This window comes from Enoplosus armatus, chromosome 14 (genome assembly GCF_043641665.1).
Source record: "Enoplosus armatus isolate fEnoArm2 chromosome 14, fEnoArm2.hap1, whole genome shotgun sequence".
NCBI classification, from domain to species: domain Eukaryota; kingdom Metazoa; phylum Chordata; class Actinopteri; order Centrarchiformes; family Enoplosidae; genus Enoplosus; species Enoplosus armatus.
This window is the reverse complement of record NC_092193.1, coordinates 22,384,849-22,405,223: the sequence shown is the minus strand read 5'-3', so window position 1 is coordinate 22,405,223 and position 20,375 is coordinate 22,384,849. Positions and strand designations below refer to the sequence as shown.

The window sequence follows — 20,375 nt, the reverse complement described above, 5'->3', positions numbered from 1 at the left end:
GCAGCGCTGCCACTACTTCCGCACTTCGTCGGTGACGCTCTCCTCTTTCTCTTTGGAGTTATTGGCGGGTGGTAAAGCAGCGTGCAGCTTCATTAGCGCCACCTGGTGGACTGGATAATGTGTGGCAGTAGATTGGCGGGACAAAAACAAACAACACGTTTCTATTTCATTATGTCCCCATAATGCCTTTCTGAGAAGAACTCCTGACGTAATATTATGTTCCTTTAGTACTGATATTAGTTCCCTTCTTTCCTAGACACCTACATTTACTTTCATACCCCACCACCAGAAGGAACTTATTCATTCTATCTAGGCACGCTAAGGTCAGATAAGATGTTCAGACCACCGCTAGACGTACAGTGTATCTCTATGGTAAAAGAAAAAAAGTGGTGAATGTCACGTATAAATAGTATTAAGTTCTGTACATTTAAAGTAAAAAAAAGTCCAATAAAGCGGAAGAAAATATTAAGCTTTCTCTTTTTGGAAGCGTGCAATGACACAAGCATCGTGGAGACAAGGGAAAGACGAGGCGATCACCTTGATTGGACATGACTTGGAGCTATATAAATATAGCACGAAAGACTATTCTTAAATTCTGGATTTCCGAGGACACCCCTGCGCTGGGGGATTTGGTATAAGGAGACACACTCCCTCTGGAAAAACTGACCCACACTTCAAGGGAGGGATTTGTTAAGATATGGCAACCAGCCTTTGACATGTTTGTCTGGCCAACATTGGAACTGACTGCAACACATCCACCAATTTTCTATCATAATGAAAGACAAAGGACCTCTGGAATGTTGTATACGCCCCAAGTGTTCAGATGTTGCACCACATCAGCAACAAGTCTCTTTTGCTCAAGTTGATCTCAACTCTCGCTGTGGCATCTGTATCATATAATTATTGCACTCCTACTAATTCCCCCTCCGGACCGTCTGGCACCGTTCTGTCAGAATATGTTTTTAGTCTACTGTGTCGAATTATTATTGTTAAATCATAGCTGTGCCTCCTAAATATGATTTAAAATCTCAAAGCAAGGTGAATTTTCCCAGCCCCATGTTAGGGCTCATTTCACAAAACATGGATAACATAAATGTCATTTAAATCAGCATTAAGCAAGTGTGACCACTAGGGGGCAGGAATGCAAAGCAAACAAAATGCACTCTGAGCAACAGAGCCATGACATCAACTTTCCACTTTCAGTGTTCACGTCAAAAAAAAAAAATTGTGGCTTTAAATGCTTATGACAACAAAAGCAATAATTCAGGCGTGTAAAAGTATGTAAGTATGTATGTGCTGCTTTCTGGGTCTGGTTCACATGCATTTGTGGCGTGAACCATGTTGGGAACCACTGCACTAGAGTGTGTTGTATGCCCTTTAATAAATGCTCAAGCTGGTTCGGGCATTGGGAACTTCCTCCATGCCTGGTGCCCCCCCCCCCCCCCCCCCTTGTGACATATTCTGTCCCTTCATTACATAACAGAGGGCTTAACAGTTGTTGTAAGTTCAGGTTCCTCTTCTTTCTGGAATGAAGCAGGACCTGAAAATGTCCTCCGCACACATCTGCTCTCAGACAGTGGTCTATTCCACTTGTCCACGTTTCCTGGTCCCTCTCTCTTGACGTTCGCGTTTGATGTAGCTCAGCAAGCGAACATGGACCCCAGGAACAGCTTTGGCTTGGATCGGCCGATGCAGCGTGTCTTTCTCCGTTGCGAGGAAGTGAAACTCTCAGACGTGCGCCATCACTGGGAAGGGGAAGATCTAAACCTTGCTGGATCTTCTGAAGGATCCAGTGACTCTTCCATGTGGGCGCTACTTCTGGGATCTGGGATTCTTGTTATTATGTCTAAGAGCATCTACATACACACCCGGCACCAATCTCCATCCCCAGTACTCGTGTGGATGTGGCGGTGGCTGTGTCTGTACGGTGGGGAAACGTTTGTCCTACTGTACCTACCATTTTATTTGACAGGAAACCAGACTGCATTCCATGTGAAAATCAAGGCTTTAATTGGCAAATCAGAAAGAGATTATGACGTGTGTGTAGAAAAGACGACTGTTTACTTGTTCAAAATGAAAGTCAAAAAGCCAACATACATATTGACAAGTATAAAGTCTATTGTCAGTGCATGGATACACATAACATTTAGAAAACAATAAAAACAGCCAAAAAACAGCAATACAGAACAATCAAATCACATGCGTGTGTATAAAAAGTGCTTTGCATGTAGACATATAGTCGCATTGAGCGGTCTGACAGGAGAGACGTTTTCCAGCCTTCCCATTACAGACTCTTAATACATTTTCAAGCCAATTTCAAACATTACACTCCAAGAAATGGAACCCATGACTAGTGTAATACCTTCACAAGAATGACCCCACAGCACATTTACCCTTTAGCGTGGCAGTGGCTTGGGTGAAAATGTAACCTAGTGAGAGTGGCGTCTGGGGGCTGAGAGTTCGAAGGCCACAGCGGGACAGGACGTGCCGTTTAGGTGAAGATCTTGAATTTGCTGCCGTCGAGGGGCGAGATCATCAGCCGCGCCGAGCCCGGGGAGTGGAGGGGGCGCCTGATGTTTCTCCAGATGACCGTGCAGACTCGGAAAACCAGCAGGACACAGGCCAACACCAGCAGCACGACTGGTAGGGCGGAAAACAGGACAAACCACCAGAACTTAATGATTAAGAATGGACATAAAGGCAGCCTTAATGTGCACATTCAGCAGAGGTCAGATGAAAAGTCACGTAGTTAGCTTGTTAGGCTACGCTACAAAGATGGAAGTGGTTGGCTGGTGCTGGTGAGGTCGCGGGTGTTGGTTGAGTGATCCAGTTTATGCTAAACTCACCCATAAACACGGAATTTGGAGTGGGATCGTCTGGGTTGAAATGTTTGAAGATGTTTCCGACCAGGGCCACAATCACCACGGGGTAGACGGTCAGGATGTTACGCACCCAGCGGTCCAGCACCCAGTTCTCGAGGATGAACCTGCACACAAAGACAAACGGTTAACCCCAGGTGATGCTGCTGCTGAGACCAGCATTTCAGTCCAAACTAAAAAGCCAGCGAATCTGCTAGCGTCACATGGTAAATGCTCGCCCAATCAGAGCTTACCAGCCCACCACCTCCGCAAACAGGATGCACAGAGAAGCTGTCGCTGCGGTGACCCTGTCCACGCCCCACAGGTGGAGGACCAGTGAGAAGTTGATCAGGGAGGCGATGGATGTCCATGTGGTGTAGAGAGCCAAACCGTTCTGGACCTGAACGTTTATAAGCACAAAGACGGCATCACTCACATGGGACAGAGTGTATGTCTGAGGTAACATCCATCCATCCACACACACACACACACACACACACACACACACACACACACACACACACACACACACACACACACACACACACACACACACACACACACTCTGCCGTACCAGTACTCTGAGGCAGAACAGGTCTTTGCGGTGGTAGGTCTGCAACCAGAGTCCATAGTAGTCTGTGGCGAAGCAGCAGAGGAACAGAGCGCTGTAGTTGGTCATCGCTATCATGATTAATACAACCAGAGCCGCCAGCATCAACCTTCAAGACAAGAGGGAGAGAGAGGAAAAGAGAGAGGGGGCAGTGAACGCATCGTATCAGCACGCTCAGTGTCAAGTGGTCTATTACGAGAGGACAATCCAGAGATAGCTGATAAAATGAACTCTGCCGGGAGTAATCATTAACTTCCGCTGGGATTTTTAGAGCGCCACGAGGGCCCCCCTCTTCTTTCATATTTCTAGCCATGATCACGTTTCACTAATTGTATCACGCCATGTGGAACTTATTTCTTATGCTCATCAATAATGAGGCAAAAAAAACTGAACTAAACATCAAATTATAATCAAACTAATAATATTTGCAGGTAAGAATAAAGAGGGCAACCAATCCATTTGTAAAACAATCATTCATTTCTACACTAATTCCCATCTAATCGTGATCTAAAAAGGTTCAGTTCACCCAAATAACTAAAAAACATATTTGCTCATTTTCCTACAGATATTTAGCTTTTATTCGGGCATGTTTTAAGATATCCGTCGCTCCTTCCTTCTACGATGGAGGTCAACGGCTCATATTTAAAAATGCAACAGCAACGCGTCTTTCCAGAAATCGTGTCTCTTTGATTCCACATAATTGACAGAACACACGGTCAACAGTTTTCATAGGGACTATTTCTTTGGCATGTGGTAGTTCCACTGTTTCTGGAAAGCTGTTTGAAATTCAATTCACCTCCGTAGTATTGAAGGCAGAAAACTACAGAGACCGATATCTTTTGTTTGTGGGGTGAACGGATAAGAATATATCATTTATATTTGCAGTTTCATCAGAAATACACATCAAATGCTCTCCTTTATTTACACTACTTCCTCTCAATGGTAGTACATCACTGCCGAAATGTAAAAACATCCCTCCTCCTTGCCCTCCCCTCGGCCTTAGTGGCCCTAACCCTGTCGTCGTTTTGAAGGTTTTCCATGTAATTGCGTGAATGAATGATAGAAGTAGAAGACATACTCTCTGTCCCACAGCAGCAGCCATGTCACGTTCATCACCATGTTGGACAGCCAGCAAAAGTAGAAGGTGTAGGGCAGCAGACACTGAGCCCAGGATCTATTCACAGACAGAGAAGTGTCAGTTTCATCTGCGTGTTGCTCTGACTGATGAGTCCCATCAGACCAGATTACATCTGCGTTAGTAAATATTATCTAGTTTCATGCTAGCTTACCCTCTGAATACATATGTAGTGATGTATATGACCATCAGGGTGAGCCAGGTATAGATGACGCCCCAGATAGAGAAGGTCCAGCCGGCCGGAGTGATGTTTGTCTCATAGCGGGCCGACACATTGCCTGTAGTGGAGTGGAAGGGACCTGGAAGACAACAGAGACGTTATATTCATGCTTTCGTCGCGCTGCAGTTCGTGGTGTTTTCCACTCCTTGCATGTGATTTGTTCTTAACATCACTTGCCCTAAATCCAAAATACTTCCAAAACAAGGGATGATGGGACTCTTCGCCTCCTGCTCCAAATGTTTGACTTTCGTTTTGCCCGTCTGCTCTCTTGTTGTATTTTACTCTTTTACTCTGCACTGCAGCCACAACCTCCAGGACATTTGACCGCTCCCTAAAAGCAAAGCATGCACTTCCTCAAAAGTGAAGCCGAAACATCTCAATCGCACCCCCTGGTGGCTGGCTGTTTTAGTTTAGGAAGCGCTTGATTTGACATTCAGTGGAGTTTTCTATGAGCGGAGGACGCATTTTAAACGTCAATATCGCAGCCCATCGCGTTCATTCAGTTGCGGGAAGCCAAAATCGTGATATCCGACTCGCTCGGTTCATCCAAAAGGTGTTGGATGGGGTTGAGGTCAGGTCAACAGTGTTCCCTGCTTAAGTACAGTGGTGGAAGAAGTAATCAGAGCCTTTACTTTAAAAGGGAGAACGAGTAGGATTTTTCAGTTTGTAAACACGACATTCAAAGTCGGCCTCTTCTCCCTGTTTCGTAGCTTCTCAGATGCTAGTGCAGTTGTGTGCAAGAGCATAGGGGCGTCATTTTAAAAAATAAAGAACCGTCGTTCATGAGTTGGTGAGACCGCTTCATTCAAAGTAGTACTTAGACTGTTAAATAGTTAAGTCAAGTGGCTCCCAAACTAGGGGGTTGGGCCCTTTGCAGGGGTCACCTGATAAATTTGAGGGGTCATGATCTGATTAGTGGAAGAGAAGACTGTGAAATGTTGGATAAATGTATTTCTGTGGTAGCTTCAATTGCAATGGGGGGGGGTCTGAAGGTCAGCACTGAGACACACAGCGAGGAGAAATGGCAGAGCGTACAGCTCCACTTGATTTATTATGAAATAACCAACGTTTCTTTTCATTATGATGGTAAGTGTCGTGTAATTTCTTTTTCAAACCTCACGTTGCGTAACATTACCGTACGTTACGATGTGGCTCCGTAACGAACTACACCGCTAAACGACTCATTCATTTTACTATGACAACTATGCAATAAGAAAGTGAACCTAAACACTGTGAATTTAATTCTGAATCACCCCAAGCATCGTTTTCTGCCCTGTAATCTTTAAAACCACTCCACTACATATGTCTGACTTACTTTGCAAGCAAACTTGCAATAGTCTGTCAATATAACTTATACATGAAGTTGAAACTTCAGCTAAAAAAAAAACATACAAAGAGGAAACATTTTACTGCAATGGGAAGACTTCCGCTTTAAGTTCCTTAAGTTTGCTGATAATGCTGGACTTGAACTTGCAGTGGAGTATTTTCAATGTGGTATTAGTACTTTTACTGAACTATAGGATATGAATACTTCTTCCACAACATAAAGTGTGTACTCTTTCTTGCAGGTGTATTTATGATTTCTTTGTTTCAATTGCTACAGCTGTTACATGCTGCTCTTATTTTCTCTCACGCCTGTCTTTTGTCTGTTGTTTTGTTCTGTCTGTTTCAGCGATGGGCCGAGTTCAGCAGAATTGTCACCAAAGACCTGCTGGAGTCATTCCTAGAAGGACTGGATGCCATGGTTCCAAGTCTGTTGGAAGCATACAAAGCTGCTGTAGCACCTGGAAGAAGGTTGACCCCGAGTGGTGTCCTGCAGTGTCTTCAAAAGGAGGCAATTATTGTATGGAGAAACTATTACCAATAATGTGCACTAAAATTAGGATTCTAGCTTGGGTATCATATATACGTACTCTTGTCTTTTTTTTTTTCCTGGAGGACACAAACCAAAACAGAAGAACGGCTGCCCTTAACTGATTTTATACACAGTTTTCACTTGCTTAATTCGAGGTTTTGCCATAGCCAATGTAATGCTCATAGTTACAGAACTTGTAAGTATTACTATGGGTTAAGTTAGCAATGGCAATAATGACTGCAGAAGTGCTGACCTTGCTCTTTGCCCTGTATTTATTTCAATTGTATTACATTTAAAACGTAGCAGCATAAAGTAACCACTGGAAAATTAGAACTCATTTAGCATATTTTATGTATTTTCTTTGACTGGCAGTGATGCTTAAAATTTGGAAATGTCAGTTAAGATGTGTGTGTCTTTGTCATTAGGCTCATGGAGAAACCCTTGATGTGATCATAAAAGGAATGCAGGTTGGACTGTTGATTGGACACGAAGGCTTGTTTTGAGGAAGTAACTTTCATAATGAACCAACACATTTATTTTAGAATTGTTTTAAAAGAATCTTCTATCTAGTCAAGGAAGTTTATTGTATGGTTCATAAAAGCTCTCAGTAATCCCTTATTTCTCTTTCTTCATCTGACCTATTGTCAATTACAGTTTTGGCAGTATTTGGGAAATATTTTACAATGTACCTTGTTCTTCATATTCAGTATATAGATTTTATTAGACTGGAAACTGTGGGACCAATGTGTAAACACTCAAGTGCCTTGACGTAGGCATGTGCAACGATGTGCAACATTGTTCTTGTTGATCTTATGATATTGATCATCTGTGTTGTGAAGGCCGGTTTGAGATCAAAGTTCATTGGTTTTTAGAATAAATTATATTTATGAACAAATGCGCTGCAACTATTAATTGTGATTAATAAATCAAGCAAACTTGCAATAATCAGTCAATATAACTTATACATCTAAGTTGAAACATATTTAAAATGTAAATCCTCTTAAGTTGACATGGCAAGTTATATAAATATAGAACTTGAAAGTATGAGTTATAATAATATCAAAATGTGAGTTTGTTTGACGAGGTAAATAAGGTGTTCTTGCACTGATAATGTAAGGTTAGTCTTTGTTTTGACTCTGAGTACAAAGTCAAATCAACTTAGACAACTTAAAAAACAATGTTGAGACGACTAGAACATTGTAGTCATATCAACTAGATGAACTTTAATTAACGAGTTGAAACAAATGTTGTCTTCAAGTTGAGTTTTCAAGGTAGCAGGTGAACTTCCATTTGCAAGTTGAAATAACATAAAATGTCTTACAGTGTATCAACAGCTGGAATCCATTTGTGAGAGGCTGGCTTGGATTTTCATGCCACACCCTAACTTACCCATGGATGCTTCATTAAATGACCCCCCCCCGCAGTGGGTGTAGGGACACCGCAAGTGCTCCTGATAGTATTTAGTTATTTGGTATATTAGTTTATTTATTTAGCATAGTTAATTGACGCTACTTCTTTTGGTGGAAAGTAGTTCTAATAAAAACTATCACGTTGCTGATGATGTTGCAAGTCGTTTTAACGCCGTGAGCACTAACTTCCCATTCAGATAGTTAACACCACGAACAGTTAAAAAAAAAAAGAAACATGATCGCGTCTTCTTTAAACAAAGACTCTTCAAACTTCAAAGTTATTATTTTTAGTCTGCCGTGCTAACTACAGCGCTACTGACGCTAGCGGCTAAACATGCTAACTTCACGTCACACGCGCACGTTCTGGAAAGAATTCCTCATTGTTGTCTAACAACGGTAACGACGTTGCCAGCAATAGATAATTAACTGGGAGCCTCCCTCCCAGTAAAAAAAAAAACTGTTTCGTAACCAGTGAAAACACGGTTGTATAAGTAAAAGACAAAACAAACGTTGCTTCACACGTTATGTCGCATTAAAACGCGTTACAAAGTAACTGCGCTAGCGTCGGACAGAGTTCAGAAATCTTTACGTTCGGCTCGGGCGCACTGCGAGAAGACGCGAGTGTCTCTGAATAACGTTGTTTTAACTCACCTCTGCCCGTTCCAGCCAACGCGTTGACAACTAGCACGGCAATAAAAACCGCCGCACACAAGATAATTACACATATTCGGGGCAAACTGTTTTCCTTCATTGCGGCTGACGTTTGTTTGTTTGTTTGTTTGTCTGTCTGTCGCTTCGTCCGTGTACCGTCTGCCACCGCCGGCTGGCTGTTAGTGACAGTCAGGGCGGAGAGAGACAGGCGCGCACGTTGACCAAACGGTGCCTTCACGTGCTCTATGTAAACGCCCACAGCCGTGGAAGGGAATTTTTTTTTTTAAAAAGACAAGAGAGTGCTCACTGGAACGGTGGCGTAGGCAGAAATTGTATTTCGAGCGGGCGGGCCAAAAACGTATGAAAAGCTAGAGGATGAAGAAAAAAAAAAAGAAAAAGAACAAACGTAGAATAAATGAAAAACGAGCGACCCGTTCTGCCTCACATAGGCAATGCCAAAACTCCGCCTGTCCGACAGAGCGTCAGTCTGTAAACGCCGCACACACTAATATAGGCAAACGGTGTCTTTTAGGCTACAACTTGATCTTCCATTCTGTTTTCTTTTTTTTGTTTGTTTATTAAATAGTGCGATCCCACCGCAGCGTAACTTCACTGATTATTTCAATCTGCAGACAGGTTCTAATGTGGATTTAATGTTCTGCGTTCTTCTGCACATCCAAACGGTCACACACACACACACACACACACAACACAGACAGACACAGTCCAGGTTCATACAGGGCCATTGTTGGAAGTACAGCAGCCTTAAGAGAGCAGCACTGATTTGCATCATGGAAATTGTGGGTTTCAGTGTTGTTTGAACTTGACCATTACTGGGGACAAAGAGCCAGTATACCTTGGCCTCTGCCGCATTCTTTTTAAAAATTACCCAGCTTTATGGAAGTGCAATACTAAATCGCTGGAATGCCCTTTAATATTTCATATTTATTATTGACTGGAAAATAGTTGCAGATGAACAGATGACCAGTTTGAACTAGAGTAAAAGTTCTGTATACGAGTGGCAGATGAAGAGAGAATATCTGTTGCTTTGATAACGCAAGTGAAGAAGCAATTCGAATTGAGAACATTAGTAAAATTGCATGTTAGCATATGAGAGTGCTGTATTTTTTTTCTAGTATTTTGCCATCATGTGCTACATCATTAGCACAAGCTTCACCGCAACGTGGAGTGACGGCCCGTAGCTACTGGGCGATGGACGCTAGCACAGTGCTACTGGGAATTGCTGTTAGCGCCGCACTGGGCGCCACGTGTGCCAACGGTGACTCCATGAGTTTCCCGACCGTTGGCGGTCAGCTAGTGAATTTAAAGCCGAGCCAATTCATTTTGGCCGTTTGAGGATAGCGGCGCAAGCTAGCAAGCAAAGCTAACTCATCGCCATCCTATGAAGTTGTGTTGTTGAGCATTGTTAGCAAGCAATAACCTATTCACTTTACAACATTAGCATTCCACAACATTGAGTTGTGTTTCTACCGGATGAATTCAAGTCCAATATTTGCTTTTTTTTTTTCTTTTTTTCTAGCTCTGTCTGTTTAGCTGCTAAATGCTCCACTGCGCTCCACCAGCTAGCTCTCTGACTTTGTCTGCCTGCTGTTTGGTGCTGCACAGGTGGTGGAACAGTGAAAACAGCTGGCTGCTGCAGCTGGAGATGAGTTGATGCAAGGCCAACCCCCCCCCAAAAAAAACAAAAAACCCAACAGCGAGTTGCAAGGAGCTAAAACACTGAAGCTGAAGGGAACTGCAGAGTCGGTGCTAATTCTCTGTTGCTTCCTTACTACCAGCGCCCCCCCCCCCCCCTTTATAGTCATTTGATCCATTGTTATTATTGTTGTATAACCTTTATACACCGATAAGTGCAGCATTATGTGTGTCGCATTTTTGAAAACATCCTCAGTTTTCTTTGAGGACGAGAACGCACAATAAAACACACACACACACACACACACACACACACACCTGAACTCCTCTCTGACTCAGATAATTACTTTTTCCTCCTTCAATACTGCCAGAGTTCTGAAGAGTAGACAAACCGTCAGTGCCTCCATGTCAGGAAACGTCTCGCATCAACATAAAACTGATGTAGTTAACACGACACTCTTTGATCCTAATAACATATATATATATATATATATATATATATATATTTAACCCCCCCTGTTCCTGACATCTTCCATATTCTGCCTCAACACTCCGCCGTCTACAACCTTTTTATGGCATGAGACCCGCTGCAGAGGACGACTGGTCCTATCAGGCCTTTTAAAAGCCTTGAGCAACCGACTGCAAATACTCAACACTGTCCTTGGCTCAATAATTGATTTGACGTTCTCCAGTGAAGAGTCTGGACACACCACAGCACGACATGTCTGCACACGCTGGTAAACTGAACTGAAGCCCGACCTGTGGGGGGGAAAAAACAAACAAACAAACAAACAAACAAACAAAAAAAAACTCCTGATAATGATAACACTGGCCGATATAAGTGTTTTATTTAAACACGACATCTCGCGGTGCTCTCTGGTGGACAGACACACATCTTTGGCACTTCCGTACTGACAGCTCTCCTCACTTCAGACACCACACATTGGCGCTAAGCTAATATCCATTTCAGACGCGTGCTTCGGCGCTGGACTCGTTTTGCTGTGGAAGCCTTGACTACGTATAATCAGAAAGACTCCACCTGTGCGCCAGTTTCTTATGGGGGGGGGGTCGCTCATAGCTTACAACACTTACTGACAATATCCAAGCATTTCTGAGAGGAGCAATAATCCCTCCTTTGTATCGGTGTGGTTTCATTCGTTGTTCACCTGCGTTCCATATGAACGAAATGATGTATAGTTTAAGGGAAACCCCAGATTTGTTTTGATAAAGTTTGGGGTCTTAATCCAGTCTCTGAGAGGGTGTTGACAAAACTGTATTAATCTACTATTTTGGTGTTTTTTTTTTTAAATTTGATTTATTTGTGTGTACCGTCGTACTGTTGTCATATTTATCTTTGTGTCGTTGTTGGCTCATTATTGCGACTATGACACCAAAAAGAAAAGCTATCATTAACCTATATATTGTTCTAGCTCTTGTAGCTACTGAGCGGCTACGAACGAGGTGGTGTTCTTGAAGGCCTCTCCTCGAACCACCTCTCTTATGATCACTTTGCAAACAACCCTCAAGTCCACGTGAATCCAGTGCCGTATTAGTCCCATCTAATCCACAAATCAGCAGTTGACTGATTTACAGTTGAATTATTTTCTCTCTAGTTACAATAACATCATCTTTTTTTTCTTTTTTTGGGTGGAAAGGCTAAATCCTCATCCTCCCGTAGAAATACCGGGTTGAGATTCTCTGTGGTCGGACAAATTCAAGACAGCTGAGGAATGAGACGTACGCTTTTCACCCATCTGTTGTCAGTTTAGAGAAAGGTCGGAGTAAAGGGTCCAGGAACACGAGGCAACAAAACAGACCCATCGCTTCTCACGTTAATCAGAGTGAACTGGTTTCTCCTGTGCGTGGAAACAGTGTCAGTGTCTTCTGCGACAAAACTAGTCCCGGCATGGAGACCTCCTGTGGCCACTTTTAAGAGTTGTCCTTCAAGCGTATGCGTGTGCTCGTTAAGAGGCCTGTGGTTGGCAGTCTTGAGTCCCTGTGCTGTTGTTTTCATAGTCTTTGTGTAAGTCCAGCGGTCCGTACAGGCTCTCCAGCACAGCCAGTACTCTGCTCTGCACTGAATCCACCTGCTCCACGGGGCAGTATTCATCTAGGCTGGACCTGAAGACACACACGCGGCGATAAAAACCACATTTAGCCTCTCTTTTCTTCACTACTAGGTCTTGTATGAGATCAAATGTCAGCTGTTTAACCCGGTGTGGCTGTGATTATATACCTGGACATGGTAACCAGTGTAGGTTTGGGCAGAGCCCTCAGGAACAGCTGTACGGCTAAGATGAGCCTGTCGATCTCCTCGTCAGTGCTGATGTGGTGAGGCAGCTCGACGGAGTCGCAGGTTAACCCCGCCTGATGGACCTGAGAGAGGACGTATGGAGGGGGGGAGGGGAAAGGAAGAAAAGAAGAGGAGAGAACCAATGAGATCAATAAAAGGTAATAAAAAAATATAATGTGGATAAAACAAGGCCCCAGTATGAAACTTGATACCAGCCATTTCATGTGAGTTATTTATGCCTTTATTTTGAAAGGCACAGTAAACAAAAAGCAGACAAAAATGACAAGCTTCGCCTGCAATTAGGAGGCTAAAGAGTTGTTGGTGTGGTTCTTGTTCATTCTTACCATTTCATAGTCGGGGCACGGGTTTCTCGACCTCAAACTGGAAACCAGTTGGGCTAATGAAGCCATGCTGGAAACACACAAGGAAAAAAACCACAGGAAGATAATACACTCAGTATTGCAGTGTAATCTGCCCCTGCCCGATGAAAGTTGAGACAAACGTTTAAATGAGGCCTTGTAGATCTAATGTGAGTTGAAAGATTCAGTAGCTGGCTCGCTTATTTCTCGCCCTCAAATGTGTTCAGAAGCAGACGTTGGTGGGCCGCTGAGGTGAAATAAGTGGAAGTTTTACGTTAACGGCAAACCGCCGCCAGCGCTTTGCATTGTGGGGCACAGTATGCGAGGTGGACCGGTCCGATGCGCACTGGAGATTCTTTATGAATCAGTACGACATCCGGGTGTTTGTGACATACTGCATATTTAGCTTTTGTTTGCATACTGCATGCTTTGGCCAAATCAGTACGTACTGCTAGCATAGTAGGCGGGTTCGGCTATAGCCATAGACCACACACACACACACACACACACACACACACACACACACACACACACACACACGCACACACACGCACACGCACACGCACACATGCACACAGTCTGCCAACACAGGTGTTCCCACTTAGTTTGATGGGTTAGACCTCCTCCCAGGACTGTGTGGGTGTGTGCATGCTTTTGGTATGGTTGCAGCTTTTAGAGCCGGATAAGTTCCACCTTTTATTGACCCTCTTTCACAATTTCTTTCACAACAAAACATTTTGACATATAGCAGGACATAAGACAGGTGTACTTAGTAATATCAAGAGTTAGTAGTTTAGCCAGTTCCAGAGCCCCGGACTGTGTCTGAAATCGCGCATTCAAGCATTAAATTGAGATTTCAGGTGCTTACTGATCAGTTCTTTTGGCTGTCAGTCATTGTCGCATCTCTAAAATGTGCCACACTGCATTGTGCGAACTTTGAGGGAACCACATAGAGCATAAATCTGAAACAAATCTGATTTCGACACTCAAATAAAATGGCGGCGGGTAAACATAAGAGTGCTGCGCAGTAGATGGGGAGTGATTTCCGACGCATCCCTGGTATTGTACATGCTAGCGCACCCGGTTGTTGCTTTCCGAGACACTTCGCTGTGACAGACCGACTGCTGTTATTTGTTCCGTCTTTACTTGTGTTTTGGCTGACCTGGTGGACCGGAAACTTTTACACAGGTTGAGCACTATCCCCCAATGCTAATGCTAAGGCAGCATGTCGTGTAGTTCTCTATACTGTCGCAGTGGCGTGAAACTTCACCCAGGGTTGCTGGCCCAGCGCGTCACCGTCTCCTCCCCGTCGTCCTCCAGCAGATCGGCGAACGCTGCCTCCAGGTCCTCCAACTGACGTACGCGGCGATCCACACACTCGTCCAGCTCCTCCTGGACACACACACATCTAACGTTAATCATTTCAAAACAGAGTGAGCAGCTACAAATATTCTAGATATTCTTCTGTACTGTCATCGTGGCATGACCTCCTAAAACACTGCAAATGTACACAATCAAAGAACACAACACTACCTGTGCTCCTACAGATAGTTGAACTATTTACGACTCCACTTAATGGGGTTTTCTAACTCAGTAACCTCATGCTTTACCACAACAGTGTAAAACAAATCTGAAAAATTCACTGTTTATACATGCTCTTGTGGTATTACATCACTCACTTGCCCCAAATGAGGCAAGAACTGGTTGAAAAGACGTTTATGAAACAAAGTGGGCTGACCTGACTGGCGTCGGGGCCGGGTCCTCTAAAGTTGTAGAGCTCCTTAAGGATGGCGTACTCTTCCTTGACACAGAGACAACATGGGGCTGAGGTTCAATTCAAAGAAACGCTTTTTACTAGGTTGCATTTAAGCTACAGAGGGAGCCTTTCATTGTACTAGTGTTTTTCTAATAGCTAAATGGCCAAAGACTGGATCCAGTGTTGAGTAAAACTGTGAATTTTGGCATAATATGGTTATGTTCACTAATAAAAACTTACTAAAAGACCAACCAGAACGATAATAGCACTTTTTTAGCTTTAGTTTTGTACCATGTAAATTGCCTGTCGGCTGTTAAGCTTAGAAGCTTCACTGTGGAACAATGCTGATTCTCACGCTGTTTCTGCCCAAGTGGCATCATGACGACATATTTCTGTTATTTTGACAGTTCGGGGTCTTTACTTACACACAATTAACACACAAACATGAATCCTCCATTCCTTCTAGAGGGGTTCATTCAGTCATTCAGGCTATTCCATACGGCCTATTGCTACTTGTCAAGTGGCATCTTAGCTCTGGGGTCACGTGCTCGCCTCACCGATGGGAAATGTAGCGACACATTCATACATGACATTTTTCACAACATAAATAAAGTTGACCCAAGAGGTAAATTAGAGGTTAAAGCCTAAAAACGGCATCATCAGTATTATCATACTTATCGGTTTCATATCTGTACGGGCCCAATCAGTGGTCTTATGATGATATAAACTGTGGGTACAATGGATGACCTGTATTATACGGTAACTGTCTTGCTCAAGGACACTTCAGCGTGTATGGAGGATGAGCTTGGAGATCAGAACACCAGCCTTTTAATCAGTGCCCGAAGCACTGACGTAAACCAACCGAGCACCAGAAAACACCAATAACTTCTCACATCTTCCACAATGTCTGCATTTCTAACGTTTGTGGTAGCGAGCCTTTTGTTTCTATTGGAATCGAGGACCCCCCCCACCTCATTTAAAGCCCCATGGAGTCTTTACCTTTTTCCTGTTGAATCATTCCAGACTCTAGTCTCACGGTCATGTCCTGTTTTTCAGGAAGTTCAAATTTCTCACTGTTTGAAGGTGGTGCCGATCAAGGGCAATAACTGAAGTAAGTTGGCTTGCAAATGTTTGATTAAATACATGGTTTGTGGTTTTCAATAAGCGTAAAAGCAATCACATCTGTGTAAAGAAGCTGCTGCAGAACAACGGGACGTACCTGTGTGTATAATTCCTTGAAGGGGTTCTTACATGAGAAGAAATCCAAATCAATGTCCAGGATGTATGGCTCTGTCTCGCTCAGGAACGCGGTCACTCCCTTAACGACATAACCGGTGGATCCTTCCGCATCGCCGCCGTCTCCCGAGCCTGTCCAATTGCCGCCCTCTGCTGGCTGCAGCGCGTCAGTGCGCCTCGAGAGGGGCTCGGAGCAGCTGGCTTCCCCAGCCTCAGCATGGTCCGTGCGGGGTCTCTTGGCAAGCCACCTCTCTGTGTTCTGTCCTGTTGTCTTGTCTGAAGTGGCGGGCAGAGGAGCACGAAACAGTGTAAGTCAATGATAAAGTTATAAAAAAATAAAAAAGGTATTATATGTCGGTGAATACGCCGCGAACACCTGGATAAAATAATCCAATCCAAGAACTACATTTGTTAAAGATGAATCTGGATTGTCGGGTTACATTATACTATGAAATAGAAATGAAACGTTTCCCTTGATCACATTAGATATTCACGACTAAATAAGCAACACCCTTAGATTTCATTAGGAGTTTTTAAGACTCGTCTTCCTCGGCACTGTGTGGATGTGGTTCGGTCAGATTCGATTGACAGTAGCCTCGCAACATGAGCACACATAATCACCACAACTGTGTGTCCATGTGGTGAACCCATCCCTCATAGTGAGAAGTATAGTTTTTATTTTGCTCTGAGACGCAGAAATTAGAGATGAAATGCTTGGTTGGTTAATCGATTAGTCACAATCTTAATACCCGAGTCATCAAGTCAAGTCCGTTTTCAATCGAAAATCCCAACACACTCTCTCTGCCAGTGTGGGGATCTGTCCGCTTTATATCACTGGAAACTGAGTGTCTCTGAGCGTTGGACTGTTTGGACTGACAGTCCAGCTGTCTGAAGGCGTCACTTGGGCGTTTGTCATCGCTTCACTGACTAAACTCAGACCGGTTGGCAACCTGAAACCGGCAACAGGAAAGTGTAATGCGTTGCCGTGTGCCTGTGCGCGCGCATCCTCGTGTCCCTCATAAAAGTATAACCTCCGACACAGCTCAACCCACTGAGGCCCAGTCCCTGTGCACACCTGTAAGGGACCTGGGACTCGGTTGGACTGGATTGACTTTGACCACGTTGAGCCTGAGGGGTTTAGAGTTCTCCAGCTGCTCCTCAGTAACATACAGGCCGTCACTGAGGAAGTAGTTGTCCGTGCTGGTCACCCTGCAGAGAAGGGGGGGGGCAGAAACAGAGGGAGGGAAAGGATTATATATGGCCTATTAAGACCTTTAAGCAAAGACACACACTTAATAAAGCGACAGAGGGTAACCCAAAGAAGCGTGGCTCGGTTTTACTGTGCGTCCCACCTGATAGTGGTGGTGGATGAGTCCTTTCCTACAGCCATCCTGTGCTCTCCCTCTCGGATCTGCTGGGCCCAGTATGGATGCAGCCAGGCCACACAGGACACGTGGCCGGCATACACCATGGGCATGATCCAGTTTTCTATACTCAGCTCACTGAAAAACAAAACACATTACAGCGATTGGCGGAGTCCGACACTATGTAACAGCCTGACTTTTAGACAACATGAAACATAATTATATGTTATATATAATCCCTCATATTAACCTTCTGCACCGAACACTAAACTGAAAGTCATGGATAATGACGCTGAGAAAATATGAACATTTATTGCACATATTCAGTGGTTAAGAACTAAATAAGTAATATTGCAAAGCCAACAACACATTTAGGTCAATTACATCAATTGAAACCGCTTGATTGGCTGCTTGTACTTTCCGCTGCATTAAAATGGTAACCTGAAAAAAGGACAGTCTGTCCGGAGGAATTCATTTGCCGAAATGTACCAACATGATTTCGATGAGCTCACTCGGAGATTCATAATGTCCGTTTCGGTAGACTTTATTTTGTTGGTGACCCCAGCATTGAAAAAAAAACATTTGGAAAGTTAAACAGCAATATATCTGTCTAGACACAGTGTCTGGATTTACAGAACATACTGTCAATGGTTTCATAGAGACGTTTCTTCTGTAGAAAGTAGATCCAGCTTTAAAGCGTTCCATTGGCCTTTTAAGGCTTTTATTGTGAAGCAGCTTCAGCTGCGACCTTAAAGGTCCCATATGATGCTCATTTCCAGCTCTATCTTTTCATTCTGGGACTCCACTAGAGCAGCTCTGCATGATTCACAGTATTTATCTTCTCCTGGCCCTTCATGCAGCCCCTCAGCCCCCCCCCCCCCTCTGTCTGAAACAAGCCGTTTGAGACAAACTGAACAACCTCCAAACACTTGAAGAGTAGTTCCTGAGCAGAGCGCTCCAATACCTCAGACAGACTGAGCGGGTGGATGAGCGTCCCTGTACTTGGTGGGTGGTGCTGTGCCTGGAGCAGATGACCTGTTGGGGGGGTGTGGCTGAGTGTGGTGACTGTATAGTTGTGACATCACAACCTTACGGAAGTCCCGATGGCTCGTTTAAAGGCACAGTGTCTGAATACGGGCTGCGTTTCATTTCTCCGTGGACTGAGCGTTTTGATACTTTCACAGTATTTATACAGCACCCAGACCTGCTTTATAATCAAACAAGACATGGACGTCTCACTATGGTGCGTAAACGTGGGTCTACATAAACAAGCCGCAGCTTCCTGATTTGGCTGTCCCAGCCCTCTGAACCAGCCTGAAGGAAAAGCTTGGAGGGACTCAATCTGGGTCGTAGGATACCGTCTGTTTGAAACAAAACCCACCTGAAAAGTTTCTCCTTATCAAAGACAGTGTCAGCAGACATGTTGACAGGGATGAGCAGATCAGGATGGGAGTCTAAATGAACCATCTTTATGTTCTTCAGCGGGAGGTGTCTCGATGCAATGGCGCGATAAATATGACACACCACCTAGCAAAGATACAGCAAAACAAGCAATTTGAAGCTCTTTTGATTCATTCTTACGTATTTCAACAACTCGTACAATATTCAAGCTATTTGGTCGTCGTTCATTGGAAGCACAGAATCTTACACAGACAATACCTAATTGATGGGCTCCTTTAAAAGAAACTGCCCCCCCTTTGTATTTAGTCTTTTAAAAGAAACTGGACCCAATCTGAATCAAACAACCAATCAGGGTTAACTGGCCCGTAACTGGCCAATCACATCGACTCAGTACAAACAAGGGCGTTCTACAGAAGAATCAGAATCAGAATCAGAAATACTTTATTGATCCCGGGGGAGGGGTTCCACCTTCTGGATCAGATCACAACCCCTGATTACCCTGATTGGTTGTTTGATTCAGACCTGGTCCAGTTTTTAAAAAGACTAAACACAAAGGGGGCGGGTCGTTACAGACACTTTTTAATTAATTAAATTTTTTTTTTTTTTTTTTTTTAAAAAGGAGCCCTTCATTTAAACATTGCTACTGACATGAAATGGTCAAAATGAGTTATTTCAACCAAAATTTGAATTCAATAATATTGATTACTGTAGCTTTAAATTGAAGTTTTCAGTGCGTATGGGAGCACGTTCTCTCCTCTTAAGACTCATTGCTATTGGCTGCGTTTCCCAATCAGTAATAAGCCATGGGGCATTAATCAGCCATAGCTAGCTATATAGCTATCATAATATATATATAGGCAGTCATTTTGTTGATCCTAAGTGGAAGTCGAGAGACAAGGCAATGTTACAGTGGAATAATAAGCTGTATTCACACAGAAACCGGGCTTACGTCGTGGTGGTCTTCAACTATCCACACTGGCAGCTCCGTGTAGAACCTCTTCAGCGGCACAGCACTCATTTTAATAGTGAATAACTGTTTTTATAAATATGTATATATAAATATATATATATTACGTCCGATAAAGGTATTATTAAACTCGACTTTCGCTAATTAATGTCACGTTATAACACCTCCCTCTCATTTTGCTCACGTTTCGCCAGAAATAGTTTGAAACAGCACACCTAGCAGAGCACAGCTGACAGCCATTAAACCGCCTGGCATGAGTTAAATCCCGACGCACCGGAAATGACGCCCCGCATTGTTTTTAAAGTCCGGATAGAAACGAGAGTCACGTTCAAAAAACAAAGGTTCCCAGCGCTACGTAAAGTCGGCAATAAAACAGAACGAAAAGTGGAGACGTTAAACTGTAAAACTTGGGTTCATTAAACATTACATATGAGGAAATGTTCAGTTTAGAGACTTAGAGAACAGCAACCATACAAATATGAAATATGTAAGTCACTAAACCCTACCAGATACATTCTGAATCCCTCATTATTACTCTATTGCTATTATTGTGATCACATTTTTTTTTTTTTTTAATTTTTCCAATACTGGAGGTTAGATTGAGT

General features: G+C 43.6%; 2 protein-coding genes across 2 annotated transcripts; both read right to left on the bottom strand.

Moving 5' to 3' along the window:
• Window positions 1-1,986: 1,986 nt before the first annotated feature.
• LOC139296940 (uncharacterized) lies at window positions 1,987-8,882 on the bottom strand. Its single transcript, XM_070919513.1, has 7 exons — window positions 8,739-8,882; window positions 4,758-4,902; window positions 4,547-4,642; window positions 3,433-3,577; window positions 3,113-3,258; window positions 2,847-2,986; window positions 1,987-2,640 (listed from the first exon to the last, which is right to left on the bottom strand). The coding sequence occupies exons 1-7, from the start codon at window positions 8,836-8,838 to the stop codon at window positions 2,492-2,494; spliced, it is 921 nt and encodes a 306-aa protein (XP_070775614.1). The 5' UTR covers window positions 8,839-8,882; the 3' UTR covers window positions 1,987-2,491.
• Window positions 8,883-11,225: 2,343 nt separating this feature from the next.
• Window positions 11,226-19,821, bottom strand: c14h5orf22 (chromosome 14 C5orf22 homolog). The gene is made up of 10 exons (XM_070919181.1): window positions 19,753-19,821; window positions 18,784-18,929; window positions 17,391-17,540; window positions 17,114-17,247; window positions 16,022-16,314; window positions 14,785-14,847; window positions 14,317-14,438; window positions 13,032-13,098; window positions 12,631-12,770; window positions 11,226-12,515 (listed from the first exon to the last, which is right to left on the bottom strand). Exons 1-10 carry the CDS (start codon window positions 19,819-19,821, stop codon window positions 12,359-12,361), a joined length of 1,341 nt encoding a protein of 446 aa, XP_070775282.1. The 3' UTR covers window positions 11,226-12,358.
• Window positions 19,822-20,375: the final 554 nt, after the last annotated feature.

Excerpts from the sequence above, each read along its gene's own strand:
- LOC139296940 (XM_070919513.1), bottom strand. The coding sequence starts at position 8,838 with ATGAAGGAAAACAGTTTGCCCCGAATATGTGTAATTATCTTGTGTGCG. Across the intron at positions 3,578-4,546 it reads CTGCTGCTGTGGGACAGAGA|GTTGATGCTGGCGGCTCTGG; the intron begins GTATGTCTTCTA and ends CTTGTCTTGAAG. Across the intron at positions 2,641-2,846 it reads TCCAAATTCCGTGTTTATGG|TCGTGCTGCTGGTGTTGGCC; the intron begins GTGAGTTTAGCA and ends CCGCCCTACCAG.
- c14h5orf22 (XM_070919181.1), bottom strand. The coding sequence starts at position 19,821 with ATGAGTGCTGTGCCGCTGAAGAGGTTCTACACGGAGCTGCCAGTGTGG. Across the intron at positions 14,439-14,784 it reads CCGGCCCCGACGCCAGTCAG|GAGGAGCTGGACGAGTGTGT; the intron begins GTCAGCCCACTT and ends GTGTGTGTCCAG. Across the intron at positions 12,771-13,031 it reads CGTGCCCCGACTATGAAATG|GTCCATCAGGCGGGGTTAAC; the intron begins GTAAGAATGAAC and ends GTCCTCTCTCAG.